This window comes from Microtus pennsylvanicus, chromosome 5, assembly GCF_037038515.1.
Source record: "Microtus pennsylvanicus isolate mMicPen1 chromosome 5, mMicPen1.hap1, whole genome shotgun sequence".
Taxonomy (NCBI): domain Eukaryota; kingdom Metazoa; phylum Chordata; class Mammalia; order Rodentia; family Cricetidae; genus Microtus; species Microtus pennsylvanicus.
The window spans coordinates 22,735,522-22,761,489 of NC_134583.1; the positions used below are offsets into that span (position 1 = coordinate 22,735,522).

Consider the following 25,968-nt stretch of genomic DNA (forward strand, 5'->3'; position numbering starts at 1 on the left):
TTTATAAAAGGAAGCAGTTAACTGGGGGCTTGCTGAGAGTTTCAGAGAGAGAGCTAGAGAGAGAAAAGGAGAGAGAGAAATTGAGACTGGGCCTGGTGTGGGCTTTTGAAACTTCCAAACCTACCCCCGGTGACACTCTTACTCCAACAAGGTCATACCTTCTAATCATTGCCAAAATAGTTCTACCACCTAGGGACCAAGCATCCAAATACGTGAGAGCAAACCATCACAGCCTTTGAGTTTCTCAAATGTTATGGCATCATGGCTTCTTTGTGTTTTGAACCAAGCATTTTGTTTTTAAGATCCATTTATGTTACTATAAGCATGAAAGGTGACAGTCACACTTATTCTGCAGAGCTTACAGGCATGAAGACTCTTAGCACAGTACCTGGTGAGAAGTGTGTGATGTCATCACCTTCCTATTACCAAGGTCAAGTCTATTATTATAAGTTTAAGTCCATGTCCGAAGGGATGGCTTCAAGATTTCATTAGTTATCATTAGCCCATCTTAGATTTATACATCATTAAAATCAATTTCCTTTCTCCTCCACGCTCCTGTTACTGAAAAGATCTTTGGTATGTGGAGATTCACTTACAGGGAATGTTTTCTCCTGGTGAAGAGTGTAAGTGATTCAGAAATAGCAGACAATGAGGACTACTGAGAAGTCAAGAACAATGGCACTGGGCTTTGATCCTACTGCACGTACTGGCTTTGTGGGAGCCTAGGCAGTTTGGATGCTCACCTTACTAGACCTGGATGGAGGTGGGTGGTCCTTGGACTTCCCACAGGGCAGGGAACCCTGATTGCTCTTCCGGCTGATGAGGGAGGGGGACTTGAGTGGGGGAGGGGGAGGAAAATGGGAGGTGGTGGCGGGGAGGAGGCAGAAATCTTTAATAAATAAATTAATTAATTAAAAAAATAAAAATAAATAAAGGGGGAAAAAGGAAAAAAAAAGAAATGGGCATTGGAAACTGTTTTTTCTCTACTTATTTACAGTGAAGATCAGTCACTAGCCATGAATCAGCATGCCAATATGAAACTGCGTTGAGTCTGGTGTGTATAAATAGCCTGTTGCCTGTGTTGAACGAGGCGGCAGTCTCTAGTCACCTCCTAGAACTGTGGCTCCTCCCCAGAGATGTCTTTGCAGAGAGGCTGGCTTCCTGTCTGGGATAAAGATGTTAAAAGATGTGTGTAAAGTCCTGTGGACCACTGAAGTCTTGGGAGAGGGAAACAACTTCACCCTGGCTGTGTTTAGGAAGGACAATAGGTCGCCGGTCACAGAGGCTAGCCAGGGTCTCAGAAGGAAACAACCATCTCTAGTTACGCTTGAGAACATGCCAAGAAAGTACAGGCTTAAAGCTAATTCAGCAGGAAGGGTTTAGTTAGGGACAGAACCATCACCCCGTTCTCACTGGTAACATCACCATCTAATTCAGCATACTTTTCTAAGTCTTTCCACAGAGCCCTAGAGAAGGGTGTGCTGTCACTCCTTCCGAGTCAGGAAGACAGTGGCTGTATTTAAAGTGTTCATCGTACACCAGGCTTGGTGACATGCACCTCTAATTCCAGCCTCTCAGGAGGGTGAGGCAGAAGGATTAGAAGATCTAGACTAGCCTATATAAAAATAAAATAAGAATAAAAAGAGGCTGAGGAGAAAGAGTGATTTTCTAGCACACAAAGCCCAGTTCTTTGAGGAGAGATTAATCTACCCCCCCCCCCACACGTTTATTTCACGTTTATTTATTTTGTCTTATTAAGGAAATAAGATTTTTTTTAAAGCACCATGAGCATAGGGTTATGCATATTGTATAGGATATACAGAATCATACCTGACCATGTTAAATGCCTACATCCGTATCTAACCAGTACTTTCATGGGGGGAAATGCTAAAGGGCTAGGACCTTTAAGTAGCAGGACTGGGGTGAGGGGGTTGTTTGTTGTTTATTTGTTTGTGATCATTTATCACTCTGTAGCCCAGACTGGCCTTGAACTTGTGGTAATGTCCTTCCTCAGCCTCCTAAATGCTGGGATTAGAGACATAAGCCATCATGCCTGGAAATTTTCAATGTCTTGCTTATGTATTCCTGCATTTCCCAGCTTTGTGAGTCCCATATTTTTAATAACTTGTAATACCAGGTGGGAATGAACAGATATAGTCGCCAGGCGGGAATGAACAGATGTGGTAACACCAAGCAGGCAGGCAGGAATGAACAGATGTGGTCACCAGGCAGGAATAAGCAGATGTGGTCACCAGGTGGGAATGAACAGATATAGTCACCAGGCGGGAATGAGCAGATGTGGTAACACCAGGTGGGAATGAACAGATGTGGTCACATCAGGCGGGAATGAGCAGATGTGGTAACACCAGGCAGGAATGAACAGATGTGGTCACCAGGTGGGAATAGGTAGATGTGGTCACCAGGTGGGAATGAGCAGATGTGGTCACCAGGTGGGACTGAGCAGATGTGGTCACCAGGCGGGACTGAGCAGATGTGGTCACCAGGCGGGAATGAGCAGATGTGGTCACCAGGTGGGACTGAGCAGATGTGGTCACACCAGGTGGGACTGAGCAGACGTGGTCACCAGGCGGGAATGAGCAGACGTGGTATGGATAAGCATGGCTCTTTCTCGCCAGTTTAGGTGTTTCAGGTGGAGATGGAGGGGCCGCCTCAGAGCCATATGGAGAGCTTTAACTATAATTCCTATATTCTGTTTTAAAAGGCCTGCGATCAGGCCAACCTCCATCTTGTTCACCTATAACCCAGAAAAGCCCTGACGTCAAGGTTGGCAACAGCAAGCATTAATTAAATGCCGCATGTCACTTAGCTCTCCTCACAGAAGGAATAATACAACAGACTGAGCATCATCTGGGAGACTCCAGAGCCTCGGCCCATACAGAGCTGTTTCAATGAGCAAGGGCACAGGTTGAGGGGGCAGGAGCTGAAGCCCAATCTGTGCATAAAGGTCCAACTTGTTCTTTTCCTAGAAATATTCTGGTCTGTGTTCATGGGACTTCTCCAAGTTTTATAGCTGGAGCCCTGAATGAACGTGTGGACTTACTAACCTCATTTCTCTTAAGATGGTTCTTTGTTCAGTGTTATTAACTTGATGTCTCTTTTTCTATTTCTTTTTTGGGAGGGAGAGTGGAAGGGGACTTTGAAGTACTGTATCTCATGTACAGCTGCATGTCTGCAGAAGTGCCCAGATAAACGCTGGAGGAATGCAGCAGAGACACGAGTGGGTGGCAGAGCCACAGGTGCCCAGCGACAAGTGGCCAGGCTGAGGTTTTATCTTCAGGCTATTTTGGACGCAGAGCTCTGCTCCTTACATGGTGAGAGCAGCGGTTATCATCACTTCAGAATTTTCCCGTCATGCCTATAGCACAAGCCTAAACTGGGTCTGACGTTTTGTCTTACTTCGGGAGATGACATTCTGAAAGTGGCTGGGAATGGAGCAGGGAATGCTGTAGCCTAAAGAACATCAGATGGATCTCCACATTTCTAAGTCACAGAGTCTTGGAGCTGTGGCGTCAGAGAGATATCATCAATTATCCAATCTGGCCTGTCACTACCATCACAAATCATCTTTTTAAAAACTGTCCCAAGATTAAGTGCTTCCCATAACTTTGAATAGTTGTAACTCTGTGTTTCCTTTGGAGGAGTTGATGAAGTAGAGATTTGGATCATACATTTAAGTATTTGTTTCTCTAAACAAATGAAATGGAAATTTTTGGGTGAAGTAAAATATTTATAGATGCAAATTTTTATAGCCATTTGATCATCTCCCAAACCCCTATTTCCCAAGAATTTATTGAATGTCTCATTGTATTAACATAATGCTAGAAAATAGTCATGTCCTAACCATAAAAGATGCCATGTAGTTGTTGTTTCTCTCTCTGTGGGAGATCTGCCACCCACTCCCAAATAAATACATGGAGACTTATTCTTAATTATAAATACCCGGCCTTAGGTTGGCTTGTTTCTAGCCAGTTTTTCTAACTTAATTTAAATTATCCCATTTCTCTTTGACTAAGCTTTGCCTCTGGGCATTTTACCTCTCTTTATTCTATATATCTTTCTTTCCTTCTTACGCCTAGGTGGCTGGCCTCTGGCCTCCTCCACTCCTCCTTCTCTCGCTCTTCCCTCTTCTCATTCTCCTTTTCTTGAGCTTAGATTTCTCCTCCTATTTCTTCCCTCGGCCTGGCATCTCCACATATCCCTCTCTCCTGCCTAGCTATTGGGTGTTCATCTCTTCATTAGACCAATCAGGTGTTTTAGACAGGCAAAGTAACACAGCTTCACACAGATAAACAAATGCAACATAAAAGTGTGCAACACATCTTCACATCATTAAACAAATATTCTATAGCATAAATGAGTGTAACATATCTTAAACTAATATTACACAACAACACTGAATTTGGGGAAATGCTTATTCTAATAGAGTATCTAGACAGTTAATCAAACGTGCAACATTAATTTTGTAGAAAAATATGTACTTAGGAAGGAAAACTGAACCACTAAAAATCCGACCATTAAGGATGAGGAGATAGCTCAGTTGGTGAAGGGTGTGTCGTGTCAGCATGAAGACCCAAGTTTGATACTCAGAATCTACGTAAGAAAACCCTGGAATGAGACACATACTTGTAATCATAGTGACAGGGGAGGCAGGGAGACATATGTTCTTGGGGCTTGCTAGCCAGACAGCTTAGCATAATCATTGTTTAGGTAAAAGACACTCTATTATTTTTCCATACAAAGCTTCTTTTTTTCAATTGCTTGTCCAGTTTTAGCAAATGTGTTTGAGGTGTGCTTGTGTGAGTAGTTTACATGGCTGTGTTTGTGTGTTCTTGTATGTGTGGGTGTGAACATGTGTGCATAGAGGGCTGAGGTCAGTATCGTCAGCAATTGCTCTGCCTTGTATTCCCAAGCAAGGTCTCTCGCTGAGCCCAGAGTTCACCACTCTGCTGTGTCTGACAAGCCAGGTTTCTCCAGAGAAGCTGCTTCCACGCTCTGGGGTTACCGATGGGCTGGCATGTCTGCACAGCTTTTACTGGGTCCTGGGGATACAAACTCTTGTCCTCGTGATTGCGGGACATTACCCCCACCAAGCCATCTCCCAGCCCTATACATCTTGTTTTGAATTATTGCTGATAATTTATAAAGACGACTAAAAACAGACCTTCTCCATTTTGACATTTCTATAAAGGCTACAGTCAGCTGGTGACTTTAAGTCAGTATTGATGAAGCCCTACCTACTTCCTTGGGAATAGCTGAGTTCCTGATTTGCTTTTCTTTTCATTTGGGGTTTCAGTCTTGGTTAGAAAGAAATATTCCACCTGTCCCCATCTTACCACATCAGTGTGCACAGGATAATCTTCCCTTTATGAGATAATATCTCCTTTATCACATCCATCTCATTGCTGCGTTCGGATAATAAGGGTTACAAATGAGAGGAGGCAAGGTTCCTTTCAAGAGATCCATAACAAAAAAAGCATGAATAGAATTGTGGTCTAAAACAGCGAATTTGGCTGCATCCAGTTGCTTGGGCTGGAGAAGGGAATTCCAGGTGCAGAGGCCTGTGGGAAACTACAGAATCTCCATGTGAGAAGAGGGAGGCAAGTGTGTACAAATTAGGAAGGAGCATAATTTTTCTTCACCTCCCCTTGCCAAATATGGCCTGTAGCATGCCCAATCTAAATAAAATAGAATATAAAACCTGTTCTGATTTCTATGAAGACCAGGGATGGAAAAATGACTTAGTTGGTAAAGCGCTTGCTGTGCAAGCAAAAGGACCTGAGTTCAAACCTCAGTGCTGATACAATCAGGCACAGCAAAGTGGAGGACCTGAGTTCAAATCCTCAGCGCTCACACAAATGATCAGGCACAGCAAAGGGACCTGTGATCCCAGCACTGAAGAGCAGAAACACTGTCTAAAACATATGATGGACGGAAACTAAAAAAAAAAAAAACAACACAAAACATCGATCTTTGGCTTCCACACACATGTGCACATACTTATACATGCATTGGCACACATATACCCACACACACGTGCACAAACTTAAACATGTATTGGCACATGTATGTCCACACACATGGATATGAACAGACACGCACACACACACACACACACACATACACATCATTGATTTGTTTAAGCAATGTGATGGAGTACTTTTCTTCCGTCAGTAGATGCTCTTGTCTCGTAACGTGTCCGGATGATGGGTTCACTAGACTCCCTCACACACCGTTTCTAACACCGGCTGGCCCATCTCACAGGAATGCTGCAGGAAGCAGAAACAGGACCTGTGTGAGAAGTTTGACTACCTGTACGGCATCCTGGAGGAGAGGAAGACCGAAATGACCCAAGCCATCACCCGAACACAGGAGGAGAAACTGGAGCACGTCCGAGCCCTGATCCGGAAGTATTCTGACCACCTGGAGAATGTATCAAAGCTGGTGGAGTCAGGGATCCAGTTCATGGACGAGCCGGAGATGGCAGTGTTTCTGCAGGTAATGCTTTTTGCCACCAAGAACACAAACTAAAAGGCAGGTTTTCGGTTTAAAAATCCATTTCATTAACTAAAGGCTTCCTCCATTTGGTATTGCTTAAGTAGAGAGGGTGGCATCTAGAAACCCAGCTAGGAGGTTCTGAGTCACAAACAGAGGACTAAATCTCACCAACTTAATGTGAACACGCCAAGTAAGCTTCTCTTTCTTGCTTTCCCAGAACGCCAAGACCCTGCTACAAAAGTGAGTACTTTCTGTTTGACCGAACAGCACACTTTTTTTATTTTTGCCCAAGGCTATCAGACTTTAGTCGGTGACAGAGAATGACACCTGTCTTTGCTGCAGGATCGCGGAAGCGTCAAAGGCGTTTCAGATGGAGAAAGTGGAACAGGGTTATGAGATCATGAACCACTTCACCGTCAACCTCAATAGAGAAGAAAAAATTATACGTGAAATTGACTTTTACAGAGGTGTGTTATTGCTTTAACGAGCTGTTTCAAACTGTGCTGCGGGAAAGCGGTTGAGGGAGAGAAAGCGGGGAGTGTACGAAACCCCGAAGGAAGGACAGCTATAACTTCTCAGGGATCACAAACCATTGAGATGCCTGGTCTCACCACAGGATTACATAGCTCTTGACTGCTTATTTTTATAATGTTTTAATGCCATTATCAAGAGTTTGACACTGGGTAAGGAAGTCCTTAATAAGTGACATACATGGTGATAATTCAACTTCAACTCTACCCCAGAATATGGATCAGAGTGATGTAAAGGAAAAAAGTTTCAAGATAAGTCCAAAGAAAAGACAAAAGGCATCTGGGGTAGGGAGGCCAGCACACAGAGGGTGAGATCAGCCAGAGCATGGAAATAGGATAGGGTCCACGAGCTGTAGCTGCGGCTTTCACTCTTGGCTCAGAGTTCCCACTCTGAACTTTCCTGATGAAATACTTGAAAGGGAGACAGTAACTCTGGAGCTGGCTCCAGCTACCTTGACTCATAAGAGAAAGAAAGAGGGGTGAAAACAGCAGCCAGCTAGACCGCTAGCTATGCCGTGAGCTTGCACCAGCCCCACAGACACACGTTCCAAGGCCCATCTTCCTAATGGATTATCACGATCTGTGCAGGAGCTTGCAGATATGGTGGCTGTGGTAGAAATGTGAGCAGGCTCCGTGAGTGAGGTTGTGTGAGGGGCAGGGAACAACTTTATACTGGGGAGGAAAGTAAGCCAATGCTTCCTTCATATTGGCCCTGCCGGGGTCAACGTGAGCAGCGCAAGGTCTCAGCATGACCTGGACCACTGTCGAGTGTCAATTGACATGATTTCTCTAGCCCTAGACTGTAGGTGCTAGCTATTAACTGTTTCCATGGCTACCATGGTCTTATCTCACTAGAAGAGGAAGATGAAGAGGACGCAGGAGAAACAGAAGAAGGAGGAGAAGGAGAGGATGCAGCGGAAGTAGAAGAGGTAGACAATGTTCAAATCGAGTCATCGGGGGAAGAGGAAAGCCTGGAAAAAGCCCCGGAGCCCTCTCAGCTTACCTCAGAGCTCCAGGCCTCGACGCCACTTCTTGCTTCCTCTCCAGAACCACCTTCATCCATGCCACCTGCTGCAGATGTCCTGGTGACACAGGTAACCTGCCAAACGGCCTCATTGCCAAATGCTCTAAACAACACATTCTACTATAAGACAAGAGGAGGTCAGCACAGTCACAACGCCAGGGAGAAACGCTCTCTAGGTGACTCAAGAGGTTCATCACCATTACAGCTGGTTGGCAAGACTCAATGTAATGCCATTTTTATATCAACAGTGCTCTCAGATCTGAGGCAACCTCTGTCAAGAAAGTGTGTGTGTGTATGTGTGTGTGTGTGTGTGTGTGCATGTGTGTGTGTGTGTGTGTGTGTGTGTGTGTGCAGGCGCACACGCAGGAAATCAGAGCTGCTCATGGGAATGTAGTCTACCTTTGGTTGCATAGTCAATGAAATCATAGAGCACACTGTAGAAATTATACAAGGTGAGAAATGAAAGTGATTCCACCTCATAGCCTTGACTCTCATGTACAAAATAGAGGAAGTAAACAGAGAAACCGCAGGAGTTCATGTAGCTTCCCCTGAAGCACAACTTCATTTCCTTTGATGGACAAGCAAGCAAAGCCATCTGTTGGTCATTTTAAAGAGTGTGGTTAAAGGTATCCTAGGAAAGTGGGGACTTCTGGGGCACAGAATCCCAGTCACTGAGTGTGGTGGGGAAAGCAGGCTCATCCAAAGGGGTCCTGGTTCTGCTTCCCAAAGGGGTCCTGGTTCTGCTTCTGTGGGTTGAGATGGTTGGCAGAGCCAGGACACCACAGAGAACCCAGACATGGAATTGCAATCTGTATTCTGGTTTCCAAGGAATCCAGGATGAAACACTTTTTATTTCCCAGAACCTTGAACTTCTGAACATCCCGGCCGCACTGGCATTGAAAGAAGGGCAGACAGTAATGAGGGCTGGGTTTGATTAATTAGGTCAGCATTGGCTTTTTAAAATCAGTTTTGGGGACCCACGCATAATGCCAGAGTTAATTTTGGTCAATAACTTGCTGTCTGAGGTATTTTGTAAACAAATTTTCACTCGAGGTTTCTACTTTCTCCCTATCTGGGCTACCATCTAGTGGGTGGTAAGCCCAGAGCCTGTAGATGCCTGTCAGAGGCATAGAGCTGTGGCCAGCATTCTGCCCTAGCATCCCCCAGAGAGCTCAGGGTGTTCAAACCCAAAGGGAAATGACACCAACTACTTTTTTCCTCTTCTTTTTCACTTGTGACCCCATCTGTTCTGATTAAGAGGGAGGTGGTGCCCATTGGCTCTCAGCCGACCACACAATCTGAAACTCCAAGCCCTTCGGCAGCGGAAACCGCGGATCCCTTGTTTTACCCTAGTTGGTATAAAGGCCAAAACCGGAAAACCAACTCCAACCCGCCTTGCACTCCCGGGAGTGAAGGTCTGGGGCAAATAGGGCCTCCTGGTGCTGAGGATTCCAGTACGCAGTCGGCAGGAGTGGCAGGAGCCACAGCCAATGAGCAGGCAGCAGTGAGTGGTAAGGAATCTAGTTCGCCTGCCGCTACCTCTCAGGTTAGTGTTGAAGCTCTTCTGTCTGAATGCTTCCCCACACCTGCTACAATCCTGCTGGAATAGGCGCAGAGAGCAGGGCTTTCTAGGGAGCAGAGGGAAGCCACTGCCTGAGCAAATGCAGCAACGTCTTATCCTCCAATGCTGGCTTGCACGTTAGCGTTCTACCCCAGAATAAACAAAGAACCAAACTGAACTCCCTTTGCCCATGGGCGACCTCATCCCAGGCTTTCCAGGGATGGGGCGCAAGCAAGTGTAGCCCTTAGGCATGGTGTGCAAAGCCGCCTGACTGGCTGGCTGACGTCTGTGGTTCTTTGTGAAATTCACTCGCCCTTACTCGGCTTTTAGGATCTCCTCTTGGGCTTCCAAAGACTAATCGCCTGCCTTGGAGTCATTCCTAGCGATCACCAATATTTGAATTGGTTTAAACTGGCTCTGTAAAATAATCTGCGATTCATGCCTTCCAGAAATGTGCTTGCCGTGGCCAGATAGTCTTTGTTCCATTAAACCTGTGCTTCCTAAATTTGTGTCCTGGGGGCAGGAAAACATGGGAGTTTCCTCCATTTTTAAGGTCTCTTGGTAACTTCAAAAAAAAAAGTATTTGATAATATAACTTGATAAATTTTTATTTTTATAATGAAAATTTGAAGTCCAAGTCTTCCTTCTGTGGCTTAGTTAGATGTTTGCATGTCTCCGTGAGCCAATAGAACACATCTACAGGTTCTTTCTGAGGAAGAAGGTCAGTAATCCCAGACACGGATTCCTAAGTTAGGTGTGAGGAGTGAGTGTTGCTGGGATAGTCAGGAAGCTGTCACTCAGCGTCCATGGGCCATCCGGTGACAGTGGACAATAAGCAACATGATTTTATTGTATCTGCTCAAGTGGACCCCAGACTCTCCAGGAAACAAAAGGACAGCGTTTTAGAGAGTTAGAAGTGTCATGCTTTTACACCTGATCTTCATTCACAGACACAAGATGACAAAAGTCCATGTTTGTAAAGTAACCTTTCCAGGGCCAGTTTTGGTTAGAAAGCAGCAAAAACAATGAGATGGACTGATTCATCTAGAAATTGAATGGAGATGTCTGTATTTGAGGAGGAAGAATTGTTTTCTTTAGCAGCAATGCAATTTCCCCACGAGGAACGCATAGTAGGTCTCCCACTCACGACAAAAAGTTTGTGTAAATGATATTGGAGAAGCAATGTGTGATGATGTCAGTGAAGATTTCTTCTTGTTTTCTCACAGGAGTTAGCAATCTGCCTAGCACTTCTGGCTTTTCTTATTCTCCACTACATCTGGAGTCAGATTCAGTGCTTGATTTGTGCTTTAATGGGTAGGAACTGTCTTCTTTTCCGTTTGCTAACATCTCCCGTCTTCTCTTCCGTAGTAGTCCTCTTCTTTAGGCCCAGAGATGCACTTGGGTTTGGGTCTCTAAAACCATGTTCACGTCAGGGCCACAAGCTCCCTCCCTGCGGTACCTCTGTAGGAGCCTCTGCACCTCTGAAGGAGACCCCGTCTGTTTTCTGTTCCTGCATGGAGAACCTTGACCCAGAACAGCGACTCTGTGGGCAATTATTCAGTAATCCAGTAGGAGAGGACCCTCCAGGGCCATTGTGGGAGTGCAGCTGCACTAGGCGTGCTCGGCACGTAAGGACTCTATTGTAGTGCAGGGAGACACGGCAAAACACCCATTCGGGTTGAGGGTGCATTTCCTGTTCACCCAGCCAGGCCCAGGAAGTAGCTGCTGTCAGGAATGCTGTCCAGGGCGGTCTCTGCTCTAGACTATGACTAGGTTCCCTTTGTACCCTCCTTCTCTTCAGGGTCTTCCCCCGGAGAAGATGTTACAGGTGCAGCAGCCATTAGACCCACTGACTAAAGAGCCAGGCGTTAATGCGCAAACAGCAACCATAAGAGTCTAAAGCAAAGAAAAACCACTATTTTGTTCAACAGCCCCAGCCTTTTGGATCAAGCTACATTTCTCATAGACAAGCTATGAGGTTTGCTTTGAGACTGGCACCTTACCTTTGGAATACTCTTTTGAAAACTACCCATTGAGTCAGTAATGCATGAAGTGCGTGAACTCATGTGCATGGATTTTTGAGTGATGGGCCCTACTGGCCTAAGCGCTTGCTCCCTTTCCCTTAGCCAAAAAGCAGTCCAGCATTCTGGTGCTAAGAGGCATCAGCTATTTCTGGTTCCCTAACCTCCCGTGATAGGCCTCTTCATGTCTCCCTAGCCTCCCATTCTTCAGAGGCTGTAGGAGCTCTTTGTGTACCAGTCGTGTCTGTAACTGTGAGAGCAGAAGCCCCACCCACCTTCTGCCTAAGAGTCAGCTGGGGACTTTACACACTCAAGTATCTTCGGCATGCACAGACTCTTTCCAGCTGCCTGACACCTCCTTCCACATAATTTGTGGTAAAATGGAGTCATAGACAATGGGTTCGGGGACAAAAATGGGGAGAGATGAGAACGTGGTGATTGGAAGCAGGGCCTAACTGTGGATCTGAATAATTGTCTGAAGAGTCCCGTTTACATTCCAAGAATGTGGGTTTGGAACCTTGTCGCCATGCATCCTTTCAATCCCCTCCGAGGCTGTAAGGGGAGGGTCATGCTTCACGGCTGTATGGCTGTCCTTCACCAACCTCATGCCATTGTCTGCTGACATTCATCTGCCTGTGTGGTGAGGTGGGAGTGAGGCAAGGGGTGGGCTTTGAGCCAGTGGGTTGCCTCGGTTCCTCTTCCTTCCTGCCTGCCCAGTGTCTTTTAATGGCTCCCATGGAAGAATCTATCCACATCACTCAACTGGAGCTGCACAGGGAACAGGAGTCTCTGGGAAAATGTCTCTGTCTGGGGTGGATTAGCTCAGCAGCTGCTGATACTTGAGCTGGACATGGCAGGTGCTTCAAGGTCAGAGGACCGCCCCTTCCCCCTTCCACAATTGCACCTGTGTGCCCGCACTTCACACACACACACACACACACACACACACACACACACACACATACACACGAGAGGGGAGGGGAAAGAGGGGGAAGAGAGAGAGAGAGAGAAAGAGAAGCAGGAGTCGAGTACTGTGAATAATATCAACTATCTCACTAGAAGATGAAGCTACAGTAACAAGAGATGAAAACTTTACCATGTTATAGCTCTTTGCTGTTCCAAGACTAGACTGCCCACTGTTCCATTCTCCAAGCCTGAGAATAGATACTCAAATCATGTAGAGATTCTGCCAAGACTCCTGGGAATGGAGACACCAATGTGATTAGAGAAAGGACGTTCGATCTACCTGTGTCTGACTGAGCATTCTGTTGCTTGTGCCTCGGTTTTTTCACCAGGAAAATAAGGGGAGTGGATGAGCTGATTCATTTACTTAGACAGCTGTAGAGAGAGACTGAGAAGGAATGAGAAGTTCAGAGCGTGTTTCAGGATGTTTTCATGGCGCGGGGGAGGGGGGTGTTACAGACTTGGGCCCTGCACAAGTTATTCGGAGTAGCATAATAAGACGAGATGCCCCGTGAACAGACAATCCTTTGCATTTCTCGAATTGCATTTACAGTTGCTGCATCCTCACAGAAGCTCTTGGCTTCCCATGCTGACTTACACATATCTCCCGGGTACCTATTTATAGCTCAGTAGTTGCACCGTTGTTCCTCTTGTTTGTGAAGCTGTGAGTTCCGTGCAACCCGTGATGATTGCACCCTGAAGTCCATGTAAGGCTTCTTAAACATCCTGTGGCCCAGTAGAGCAAAGGCAAAGGCACACATCAGAGGCGGTCCTAATACAAAACGGGTGACTCTGAATGGCTTTTAAAGTCAGCTTTACTGAGCTATGCGTACCCTGAAACTCACTCCATGTGAGTGTACAGTTTAAGTAGTCGTGACAAATCCATGTCATTTCGTAGCTATCAACGTGGTTATTTACAATGTTCCAGACCCCGTCCAAATTTCCCTGGCCGTTAACAGGCTTGCTTTGAAGTATAAATCTATCTTCAGCTTTTACTAACTTCAGTTTCTCACTTTTCCTTTATGGTGTCTGCTTTTTGTTGTTCTATTTAAGAAATATTTCCTTAATTTTAAATCACGGGGATCATTTTATCTCTTAAGTTCTGGTGTAATTTCTAAGTTTCATATGCAAGATGAGGCTGAAGGGCGTCATTCCTTGTCTTGGTTTTTGGATACCTGTCATTTGTTGCACCGACACATTTTTCTTTCCTTTGTTGAAGGTTTCCCCTTCCTTCTAGAAACGTAGCTGGCCGTACATGTGTGGGCCTGTTTCTCGGTTCTGTTTTGTGCCGTTGCTCTACGTTTTCTCCATCAGTTGATTATTATAGTTTCATAAAACCTTCACACGAATAAGCTTTGCCACCTTTGATCTAGCTTCAAAATGATATTTTTTACTATTTATTATTCTTACTAATCTCTTGAAGAATTAATTCAGTTTTACTGGTTTTCTTTATTTTTGGCCGGTTTTCTATTTTGCTATTTCTATTATTTATTGTTTGTCTCCTTTCTTACTCTTTATCTTTTTTATTTTTTATGATGAAAGCTTGGGTTGTGGATTTGTTATCTTTCTTGTTCTTCAATATGGATGTTCCAGGCCCTAGAACTCATTGCTTTCCCTGGATACCACAAGTTTTAGCGTGTTGTATTTTCTTTTAATTTTGATGATTAAAACATCTCTTGATGAATGTGCTGATTTCTTCACAGAGGCATGACTTATTTAGATGAGGGGTTGCTAAAGTTTGAGACACTGGGGATTTTCTCCCAGAGTTTTTTTCTGTTTGACTTCTAATTTGATTTTGCTATGGAAACAGAATTGCTCTATCTGCGCTCACCCTTCTAAGTTTATTAAGTTTTACAACCTGGAATGTGACTCAGCTTGCAGAACATAAAAGTGTTCTGTGAAATGCAAAAATTTCCTGTTATGGTTGACATTTTCTATAAATGTCAGTTACAGCAATTGATGATGTTGTTCTAGTTCTGATTTTCTGTTACCAGCTCTATCAATGGCTGAGAAAGGAATCTGGAGATCACTTATCATACTTAGGAATTTACTTAGGCATTGCAGACCTATGGGGCTTTTGCCTCTTATATTTTGAAACTTCATGTAGGTACTTTCATATTTAACATTGTTATGTTTCCCTCAAGAACTTACTCCAAGATGAAGTATTTCTTAATAACAGAATGTCTTCTCTGCTCATAGCGGCCTGCTCTGAGGTGTGTATAGATGATTCTCATCCACTTGTACAGGTTGTGGCTGCCATGTTTTGTATAAACCATGGGGGGTGGTGCAAGGGAGGACCCTGGGGGAAAGTGGTGTTGGATAGCAGCCCTCAGGGAAAACTTCCTGGCCTGGGTCCAGCACACCTAGCTTCCCTTCTTCCCTCAGCCATGCGCAGGGCCGAGGGCAGCACGTGTCAGGATGGTTGAGAGACTTGAGCACCTGAGCCACACTTCTTGGTCTAGTGATCCATTTTGCAGGGCTCTGCTTTCAGTTTTTATTTCAGCTGATTTATCAGCTAATATCTCTCTCTGAGCATGTTCATGGCACACCTATGCCCGAGGTTGTTCCTTAAGTAATTTTGAGTGAGTACCTAGAAATGGAATTGTTTGGTTGTATGGTTGTCGTGTGGCTAACTTTACCAAAGACTGTTGTTTTCCACGGTCTATTGGTCTTGTGCTTCCACTAAGAATGGAGGTGTCCCAGCTCCTCTCCTCTCCCTGTTAGCTGATGGGCAGTGCATCATCCTTTGCATTTTAGCCATTCTAATGCATATGTGTGATCTTCCTTCTGGTCTAATTCACAAGTTCTTGACAATTAGTTTTGTTGAGCATCATTTCATATGCATACACTGAGGTTTGCCATAGAACCACGGGGACAACTGTGTTGTAGGTGGGTGACTTCAAGCACTAAATGGCCTGTCGGCTGAGAAGGACTAACCCCAGTGCTTAAAGAAGATGTGGTCTGCTCTGTATCTCCGACTCTTTCATATCATTGTCTCAGTAGCAGTGTGGGTTCCCCCTACCTTGAGGATCATCACTCTCATGGAGGAGGGGGTTGTGCACAGGTTAAATTCAGTGACTTATTACAGTCAGAAGCAATGGGAAAGAGTCAGCAAGGAAATGCAACTCATAGCTGACTGATTTACCTATCATCGAGAATCTAAAAAATGTACATGCTATAAAGATGTCCCCAGAAGAAAAAAAAATAATTAAGCTGATGAAAGAAGAGAGAAAAGGAAATAATATGAAAAGGGCCTGGAAGGAGGAAGAAAGAAAGAACTGCAAAGGGTAGAAAGCTAAGCAGAAGGCTGTGCCTGCAGCTAGTCCTTATTTCTTAGGCGCTCAGAGCAGCTGTTTCCAGACCTGCATCCCTGTGGAGTAGCGCACCGCCCAACGTTCCCATTTTCCCAGGCCGAAGTCCCAAGGCTGTCAGCCAGTGCAGAGCTCTGTATCTTCACCCAGTGCTGCATGTGAATAGATGAAATCATGTTTATACAATGATCTTTGAGACTAACCCATCCGCCATGGCTTCATAGTAAACATCCCTCCAACTGCCACTGGAGGCTGAGGTAAGAAAAGCAGGCGGCAAAGGGCCAGGAAGCGTCTATATTTGAGATTCGTTTCACAAGGTAGTCATTACATTTAAAAAATAAAGAAAGCAAGAAAACATAGAGAGGAGACCAAGAACATGATTTCCCTTGAGTGTGACTCTATGTCTTGCGTTCTTTGAAACGCTCTCCTTAATTTTCCAAAGCAAACAGAAGTGAATGAAAATTCAGCCATGTTCCCTAAACTTAATTGAGTGACTCAGGGTATCAAGTTATTTTCAAGCAGAAGGGCCTGCTGAGATGGATTGCTGTGCGTTTTACAAGACGCAAGCTTACATGTCACTGTTCTGCGGGCGTGCTTGTGTTGGGTTTCCCACCGCAAGATGGAAAGTGACAACCGGTGCTGCTCAGGAGTGGCCTCCGCTTGCAGGGTAGCATTGTCGGGATTTAGTCATCCTAGCAGCTATGGGATATGATGGGGAGATGCAGACACTTTTATGTAAAATCCCTGTAAGGGGGATTGAGGTTTTCCACAGCAAGCAAGTTTCAGTGAGACCATCCCATTATCACTGCTTTTACATTGGTGTCTCACAACACTGCAATTCCACTTATTTTTGTACTTTCCCCCCTTCTGCTGAGAAAGTGACATTCTAATTATTACCAATTTGCTTGTTTTACTGAAAGGTCAAATACACAAACCAATCCTGAAATTACAGGTTCTCTTTCACAGGCGCAAATAGTAAATGTCACTTTAATGGAGAAATAAAATGAATACATCCATTTAAAAAAAAAAAGTCAAATACTATGTAAACTGTTTGCAGCCATGTCCTGAATTCATTTCCCCAGGTTTTGTGAGTGGGCACTGGGGAGGGCACTCTAGAGGAGCTGGGCACTGGGAAGGGCACTAGGTGAGCTGGGCAGTTGCGAGGGTTCTAGGGGAGCTGTTAAGACAGAGATGGTCGAGTCTGTGTCTGATACTTTTCAGTAGTGTGCTGTTCCAGTTTAGCCTCAGACCCCTTCTAGTCCTGCTTCCTGCCTGTTATTTTGTCTTCATTTGTGTATCTCAGTGATTCCCATGAAGAGGAACACTGTGTAAATACACCCCAGACTCCAAGGCTCGTGGTGGGCCCGGTAACATGTGCACAAAGAGCTTCATCTCATGAACAGAGTCTTCCACAGACAATCTTTAGCTTAATCTCCACACCAGCTCTGCACAGAGATGAGGACCCTGAGGACTTACTTAGGATCACAGAGCATTTGGGTGCTCCTTGCATTTGTCTCTGCCCTTCACCTCAGAGTGTGGTGTGTGGTGCCACGGAGGCTCCACTAGGATTTAAGAAGAGCGGATGAGTCTCTGCTCATTGGGATCCACATGACTAAGAGACCCCCTGCTTTGACTCACCATCCTGATTGGTTACATAGCTTTGCAAAGCACCAAGGGGTCATTTCTAGGCACTCTCTTCGGTTCATTGCAAATGAGAGTGATCCAATCCTTGAGTTGTGTTTAAACTAAGACACTCCTGTCTTCTATTGTTGAGTTAACCCTATCTTGAATCTCATATTTGATCCATTTGCTTAGCATAATGTAGAGAAGCCCTTGTGTGAAAAGTTATGGCTTCTTCTCAGTATGAACGAGCACAAACATGAAGCCCATACAGCTGTCAGACCCATACCCGGGAAGAAGGCTGGCTTCACATCAACACGGATCATCTGCTGTTCGCTCTGACCCTGTCATAGGAACCCTGTCTGACACAGGCAAAGCAGGACACACTCCAGCCTCCTCTTCAGGGCTGAGGAAGGGAGTAAAAGTGAAGCCGTCTGCTGCTCCTGAGGATGCTGCTCTGGCCTTTGCTTCCCACGGAGGATCCACTCACAAGGAAGCCCCCATCACGTCATCACTCAGAGATGTTCTTGAGTGAGTGTGTGCCTCCCTGGCCTGTTTGGAGAATCCATGTTTTTTCTCCACTAGCATCCATGAAGACTGGATACACGTTTTAGAGCTCTGGGCTTCAGACAACGGATGCTGCTTGCCTTGTTCAAAGCAGGAATGCCCATGTGCTTAAGAAAGGTGTGCCTGCGATGTTTCCAAGGCTCAGAGCCACGCAGCACACTCTGGTTGCTTTCACGATGAGCTGGCCACGGACCTGGGCTGTCCTATCTTCCCACTCCAAGTGTGTAACACTTAAGCTACAAATGCTAAGCAGACCAAGGCTTGGGCTTCTGGATACTCAGGATTTCTGCTCACATCTGTTTCAAACACTGGCCTTGATTCTCTATCCAGCCTATAGCAGGTACAGGATAAATATTGGACGGCTTCACTTTGGGAAACCTCAAGCCTTATTCTTCCTATCCACATTCCTCAAAACAAGCGGACTTTATTATAGCCAGGCAAGGGTTCTTTTTTTTTTTTTTTTTTTTGGTTTTTCGAGACAGGGTTTCTCTGTAGCTTTAGAGCCTGTCCTGGAACTAGCTCTTGTAGACCAGGCTGGTCTCGAACTCACAGAGATCCACCTGCCTCTGCCTCCCAAGTGCTGGGATTAAAGGCGTGCGCCACCACTGCCCGGCTCAAGGGTTCTTTTGAAGTGACCTAAAAAGAGTGGCATTTAACACACAGCAGCATCCAGACTCTGTCAGGTTGAATTTCTCACTGGCACCCGCTGCAGCTCTCAGACACGGGGATGTGGCAGCCTGAGTGTGGGCACTTGGATCCAACTCCCCACTCCAGCAATCCCTTCACTGGCCTGGTATCATCGATCTCTCGCCGTAAGATCCTGGCATCCCTAAGAAGCAGGTTGTCTGGCGGGTGCACATTAAGTCATCTTCATTCACGAATGTCTCCATTGCAGTCCGTCTGCTCACCTGAAGAGCAGAACCCAGCTATGGTAACTGTAACCGGGCACCACCAGGAGTGGCTCGGGGAATGCTATGCACACCCCGAGAGGCTGCCAGGCAGCTGGGGTTACTCATGGCTGGTGGCAATGAGTTCACTTCTCCACTTTGGGCCAGCTTAAAAGAATGTCCCTCCTAGGTGTGGCTTCAGACACTTGTGCCCAAGCGAAAGCCAGGACAGCACCTGTTCCGTTTTATTTCTCCAACAGAGCATGAGGCAGGTGCATTAGATCATGTGAGCTGCTGACATAACCCCGTAAGCCAGCCACGTGCATGCTCTTACATGCTACACCGAGTTAGACTCCATGATCTGCACCTGGGGGGGGGGTGGTTGCTGATCTGCTCTCGAGTCAATCTGACAACAGTTTCATGATTTCAGTGTCAAGAATCTTGCCACAGATTCACTCTGCCTCCCCCAGGCCTTAATTCATCACATCAAACATAGAGATCAATCTAAAAGCTACACTGAGTATTTTTACTTTTTTGAAACAATTTCCTACATAAAATAACCTAACAAGAGCTGTGAGCAGGGGCTGTGGGTATAGACCGGTGGCGGAGCTGATGTTTAGTGTGTGCAATGAGGCCCTGGGTGCCAACTCCGTCCCCACTCAAAACAAAACCCTCTACAAGTTTTCTCAACAAAGCGGTCTAAGTGACAAAATAGGCCCAGATGACAGACACGTTGGCAGACGCATAAATAGGAGATACAGTCCCCTGTCCTCAGTTCCAAGCACAGCTACCATGCAAACCGCACGACAGGCGCTGCTCACGCTAGCACTGCAGCGGGGTCAGGGTGGCAAGGTGAGAAAGTCCGCACTAGACACTTGTAGGAGGGAACACACCCCGCCCAAGGTGCGGAGCTGCTCAGCTTCTCCCGCAGATCACACAAGCACATCTCATGGTTGCGCACGGAACTTCTAAGTGCAGATTTTCACATCAAGTCACTTCTGAGAAAGGGTTGTGTCAGGGTGACGGGGGAGGGAGGGGAGCATAAAATTTACCATCATCGCTGTTTCTTACTGTACACAGCAGAAATGATAACTATATTCATATTTTGTAACTAATCCTGGACAGTTTTTACCTTGCAGGAATAAAATGTTATACCCATCAAACAAAAAATTTCAATCCTGCCTCCCCTGGCCCCAGGCCCTGGCAACCACCCTCCGTTTCTGTGAACCAGCTTCCGTAGAAGTCCCTTACTTTCTTAAGCTGAGCAGTATTCATTGGATGTCCATGGCATCCTGATTTATCCCCTTCTGCAGGGAGGCACACTACGATTGCGCCTACTTCTTGGCTGCTCTGATGTGCTATGAAACTCTGTGCAGGTTCTTTCCTTCAGCTCTTCTGAGCATATACACAGGTGTGAAATTGTTGGGCCTCCTGGAATCTGTTTGATTTTAAAAATATTTTTTCTTTCATTTACTTCAGGAGAGGACCTGTCAAATGATGCATGTGTAGGTCAGGAAAACTTGTGGGAGTCAGCTCTCTCCTTCCAGCATGTAGGTCCAGGAGAATCAAACTGAGATAAGCAGGCTTGATCACAGACACTTTTACCCTCTGAACCGTCCTGCTGGCCCATGTTTAATTTTGTGAGTCTCCACTCCACTGCGCTCTGTATGACGACACCATTTCACTTTCCCACCAGCGATGGACAGTTGCTATCTCTTTGTACCTTTGCTCCTGATTTTTTGACGTTTGCAACTAGTTCATGTTTTTATTCAGCTACTGCACACCGTCCATGACCTGGAGCTGACCTGCTGAGAGTCGGCTGCCCACCGGCCTCTGGCAGGATGCATGTTCCTTAATCCCCATCAGCAAGAAGGTGACATGGGGGGTCACCTGTGACGTAGGATGATGACTGCATAGCACATGTCTCTAGGTGGGAGCTCCTCACCTCACCCTGCTCCCAGTGGGGTGAGGCAAGACCTGGTGCTGTTTGCCAACATTCACTTACCCCTTCTCAAAGGATATTTGATAGCAACAGGGAAACAGGACCAAAGGGAAAGACAGCAGCCTGTGCTTTGAGAGTCTTGTCTTACAATAGACAGAACGCTCGGTCAAGCTCACCTAGGGAGACCATAGAGGAAAAGTCCTTCATTTCCTCCTGCCGCCCGTGTATGTGAATTCTGACAAACTCCATTCATAACTGAGATGAAATCAAGTCTGCCTCTTTGTTCCACTTCCTGGTTTCTTTTCATGATGAAAGTTTGTATTTGTCCAATTATCTGTAGTCTGGTGGTCTTTGAGCACATGTCAAATGGTGGCTGCACGGGTTTGGCCACAGTGTCAGTGCTTTTCCTGACACAGGGCAGCTGGTCACGTTGTAGCCTCAGTCGGGCAACAGAGAGGTGGGTACATGCGGGCATTCAGCAGCTTCCTCCTTTCCCTGCTTTTGTTCAGTCTGGGCCCACACCCCAGAAATGCTGTCCACCTTCACAGTTGGTCTTGAGTCCACGTTGAAGCCGCTGTGGAGAGGTCCTCACGGGCATGAGGCATGTACTGGTGCATCTCCTCAGCAACTCGGAATGCAGCCAAGGTGACAGTGGAGATTATGCACCCCAGCCTCCTAAGGAAAATGTTAGAACCTAGAATCAATGTGGGGCTTGTTTTCCTCCTCACACAGATCAAAACTAGCTGCAGTCAACCCTTTGTTCTGCTCTATCTTGCCAACAAATGTTTGAGAGAGCCCAGAGCAAAGGATTCCATTTCAAAGGAAGACTGCAGGAAGAATCTGTTTTCTGTTTGCTGTGCGGTGGTTTCTCTCCCTCCTGAGATAATAATATAGAGACTTGGACCACTAGAGATGTATGGAAGAGCATCATAGAGGACCATGATCACCGCACGCCAAAAGAGTCCTGTCGTAGAAATCGCCTCTGGTTCTGGAAAGGTACAATTACCATACGATTGTTTTTCCTCCCTGGAGGTTCCTGATGCTCTATAATTTCAGCAGAAATAGCCCTCAGGTCATTCTTTGTGACAGAGGAGCCTCTTCACTGTAGTAAGGAAGAAGAGGGGATAGAGGGAAGTGCAGGAGAGGGGACAGAGAGGGAGGACTGTCTGGCTAGAGAGCAGGTGTGTGCAAAGTGTTTCATGTACGTTACCTTATTCAATCCTCATGATCTAGGATCTCATTTGTATTTCTCAGAAGAGCGCGCTAAGCCCAGGACAGTGCCCAGGGCGGTGCCCAGTGTGGTTAACTTGTCCACGTCATATGGCTAGGAAGCAGTTGGTCTGGTGTCCTAGTCTGCTTCTCTGTCCCTGTAGTCAGACACTGACCAAAAGCAACTTGCAGGGGGAAGGTTTTGTTCGGCTTAACAATTATAGGCCAGCCTCCAGGGAAGCCAACGCTGGAGAGGGAGGCAGGAACCTGAAGCAGGAATCATAGAAGATGCTGCTTACTACTTGGCTCAGCTATTTCCCTTACACAGCTGTGGTAGTTTGAATGGAATTGGCCCCCATAATCTCATAGAGAGTAGCACTATTAGGAGGCATGGCCTTGTTGGAGGAAGTGTGCCACTGTGGTGGTGGCTTTCGAGGTTTCCTGTGGCTGGAATGGCACCCAGTGAGTCAGTCGATTTCCTGTCGCCTGGAAGATGTGGGACTTCTCGCCGCAGCACCGCATCTGCCTGCATGGAAGATGTGGGACTTCTCGCCGCAGCACCGCATCTGCCCGCATACCTCGGTACTCCCCACCACAATGACAATGGACTGAAACTGTAAACGAGCCACCCTCAATTAAATGTTTTCTTTATAAGAGTTGCCTTAGTCATGGCAAAAGAAACCCTAACTAAGACAACAGCCCCTATCTGTCTACCTATGAATAGGACCACCACCAGTGGACCAGGTCGCACACAGCAATGAGTGATAAGAAAATGTCCCATAGATATGCCCACCAGCCGATCAGATGTAGGCAGTTCCTTAACTGAGGGTATGTCAAGGTAACACCTGATGTATCTGAGACTCAAATCTCAGTCAAGTGCCCCCAGGGTTTTCCTGCTGAGATTGTTGGTAAATCCCCAGCTTAAGGAGTTGGCATGAGCATTGAAGATATTCCGGATAATCTCGGCTCTCACCCCTTCTCTGTCATTTTCTTCTCTGAGAGAGAGAATATCACTTCATTGGGGGGGGGGTGCCTGGAACTATGGTGGGTACTGGAGTGGCAAACCGGTTCTGACAGCTATCAGTATCAACAGCATGCCAGCCAGCCACCCCTGTCTAAACACGGTAATCCTCTAGAGGAAATAGCTGGCCCTATTAGTGACCCCTGCTAGCTCTCCCCAGCTGTCATAGAAATTGCCTCTCCAGAGTGGGCACTGCCTTCAAAGCAAAGACAGCGTCCAGGCAGAGTGCCCTGCCGTCTCATCCCAAGTGATCAGAAGTAATGTCTTGCCCTCCAGCGCTTGGCTGAGCTGCCTTGGCTTAGCATCAGGGTTAGACGGCTCTGCCGGGCAAGAGAAAGTCTAGCATAATCAGCCACGGGACTCTGGAACTAATGTCTTACTCCACCTCAGTTTCTCTTTCTTTTTGAGTCAGAATCTCAAGTAGCCCAGGCTAACCTCATCTCACTGCATAGCTGAAGATGACCTTGAACTGCTGACCTCCTGCCTTCACCGAGCGCCACCACTCCTGGCTGCACCTCAGTATCAGGGGATCTCTATCAATAGCAACAATATATTTATACTCACCAAAGCTCTGCTCTGTATGGCGTTGTAGCTGCACCCCCACCCTGGGCTTCTGCACTGACTGTGTGTGCTGCCTCGTTGCTTCAAAGCCTTTGGCATCTCAGTACTACGGAGTTTACCAGAGAAGCGTGGGGACACAGTTGACCATTTTCCCTGGGCAGAGCCAGATTCGCCATGGTACCTCTATAGCCAGAGTGAATACAATCGAATTCCAAGTCCTTTTATACGTGTCTCTGTTGTTCCATTAAGCTGTTACTTTAAAAGTTCAAAACAACAAGAAGTTCATTTGTAAGACCAAGTTGGTCAGTTAATTCAAATTTATAGCCCATGTCAGCCAGATATTTAATGAAATTACCGTTTTTTAGAAGTTTTGATGTTAGATTTGGTTTTGTATGAACATTATCAGATTTTAATGCCTAGGGAAATTCCCTGCCGAATTTGCTCAAGATTAACCCTTCAGCCTTGCAAAGCTGGGGTGGGGTGTATGCAAAGTTGAAGGGATAGATAAACTTATGACTGTATGCATAATAATGTTTTCATCAGCGGCATCCCCGTGTATGATTCTTTCAGACAGTATGGCTTGCTGATATTGCCGCCATATTAGTATGTGTGCAAGAGCACTGGTATCACACAACAGTGAACTCACTAATGGTGAGAATTCAGGAAGCATGCCCCCTCAGGTGGTGCGTGAGTGGAATCTGGTGGGAACGTCGAACATCCTGCAGTGTTGTGATATAGCAACTTCATTTAAATTAGGGCTCTCCCCTCCTCTTCCCCCCCCCCCCTCCTCCCTCTCTTCCTTCCCCTGCCCTCTCTCTGTCTTTTATAACATTGGCGGTGAACTCAGGCCTTACCCATGCGGAGAAAGCACGGAGCTATGAGGTAGAAATCCAGAAGGATTTTAAGCAGCTCTGCAGATTTTTGTAAACCTAGGTGCCTGTTTCTATGAACGAGACTGTCTGGTCAGTAAGTTGTGCGCAGCTGCACTTGGGAAAACAAGCAGGGCAGCCTGGCCCCTCCCATCAAGAGTTTCCTTCCACTGCATGCATTATTGCTCTTCCCTTTGAATCATGAGTGTGAATCACTTCCATGGCTCTTGACCATGCCTAAGATAACCTCAGCTTGCTTTCCGTCATAATAATAATTATGCTTCCTATAATTATTATTATCGTCCTCTCTCCTCAATAGAGCGGTGACTGGTCCAACTCCCCAAAGGTCTGCTCCCAACTCTCTCTTAAACGCATTTTCTTTTTTTGCAGATTGGATTTGAGGCCCCTTCTCCCCAGGGACAGGCATCAGCCTCGGGCAGTGGGGGTGGGGCTGATTCTGAGCCAGCTCGCCACGTCTTCTCCTTCTCCTGGTTGAATTCCCTGAATGAATGATATATATTCTGGCTGCTGCCCCCTGGCGGCCCGGGTGAGATGCTCACCAAGCCACGGGGAACTTCTGGGTGAAATTCACCGTGACGCATATGAATGGGACCTCCGGACAGGATTTCTGAGAGAAAATAATAAACCTTTAATTCCAGATGACTTATCTAACTTGCTGAGAAAATGCAATAAGCTCAGAACAAAATTGCAGAAAACACTGGTATAAAGAAACTTGATCTTATGCAAATCCTTTATTATGTGGGCATCATTCTGAAGGTTGTGTAGGTGTGGCACATGTGTGCACGTCAGCTTTAAGTGGCAAGTGTTAACAAAGTGGGCACTCCACTCTCGTCTCCCGTGGGCATGGCTTCTTGTTATTTTTAGCACAGTCGTGTTTTTTCCCTTAGCATTGCAGCTTGTTGGTGACATTCAGTGTCAGTTCAGAACTGACCGATTTATCCAAATCTCGACATGAGAGAGGTTGCTGACCAAGGCTAGGAAGAAGGCTCCTCATTTCTACAGACGTCACTGAATGTGCAGCCAGAAGTAGTCTCTGAATTTGGCCACACTTCTGTAGTTCAGAAGGACAACGGTTAGGGTATCTCTTTTGACATTTTTCTAATTTTAATCACATATCTCATAATCGTATATTCATACATCAGACATTTCAATTGAAGACTTTTGGGAGGAACTATCTACTTCCTTATGTGCCCATTGTAGCAGCAAGTTGATAAACTGTGGAACAGCTGCATGTATTTAAAGATATACACAATTCTCCTCCTGTCTGTCATCTAATCTATCTATCTATCATCTATCACTGTGATGCCTTCCTCACATAAGTATAACTTTAAGTGAACTCTTAAAT

The 25,968-nt window shown here is 46.0% G+C and overlaps 1 protein-coding gene across 4 annotated transcripts in view; it reads left to right on the forward strand.

Annotated features, from left to right (window-relative positions):
* The window catches only part of Trim55 (tripartite motif containing 55), a 35,716-nt gene extending 9,748 nt beyond the window's left edge, over window positions 1–25,968 (forward strand). The window contains exons 5-10 of one of the 4 annotated variants that reach the window (XM_075971334.1): window positions 6,283–6,516; window positions 6,734–6,756; window positions 6,859–6,983; window positions 7,902–8,140; window positions 9,329–9,616; window positions 24,993–25,967. In XM_075971334.1, the coding sequence (XP_075827449.1) occupies window positions 6,283–6,516; window positions 6,734–6,756; window positions 6,859–6,983; window positions 7,902–8,140; window positions 9,329–9,616; window positions 24,993–25,115 (1,032 nt within the window). In that variant the 3' untranslated portion in view covers window positions 25,116–25,967. Of the gene's footprint in view, window positions 1–6,282; window positions 6,517–6,733; window positions 6,757–6,858; window positions 6,984–7,901; window positions 8,141–9,328; window positions 9,617–10,857; window positions 18,557–24,992 lie in introns of those variants that run through there. The other 3 variants (XM_075971335.1, XM_075971337.1, XM_075971336.1) reach the window with 3 other exon arrangements.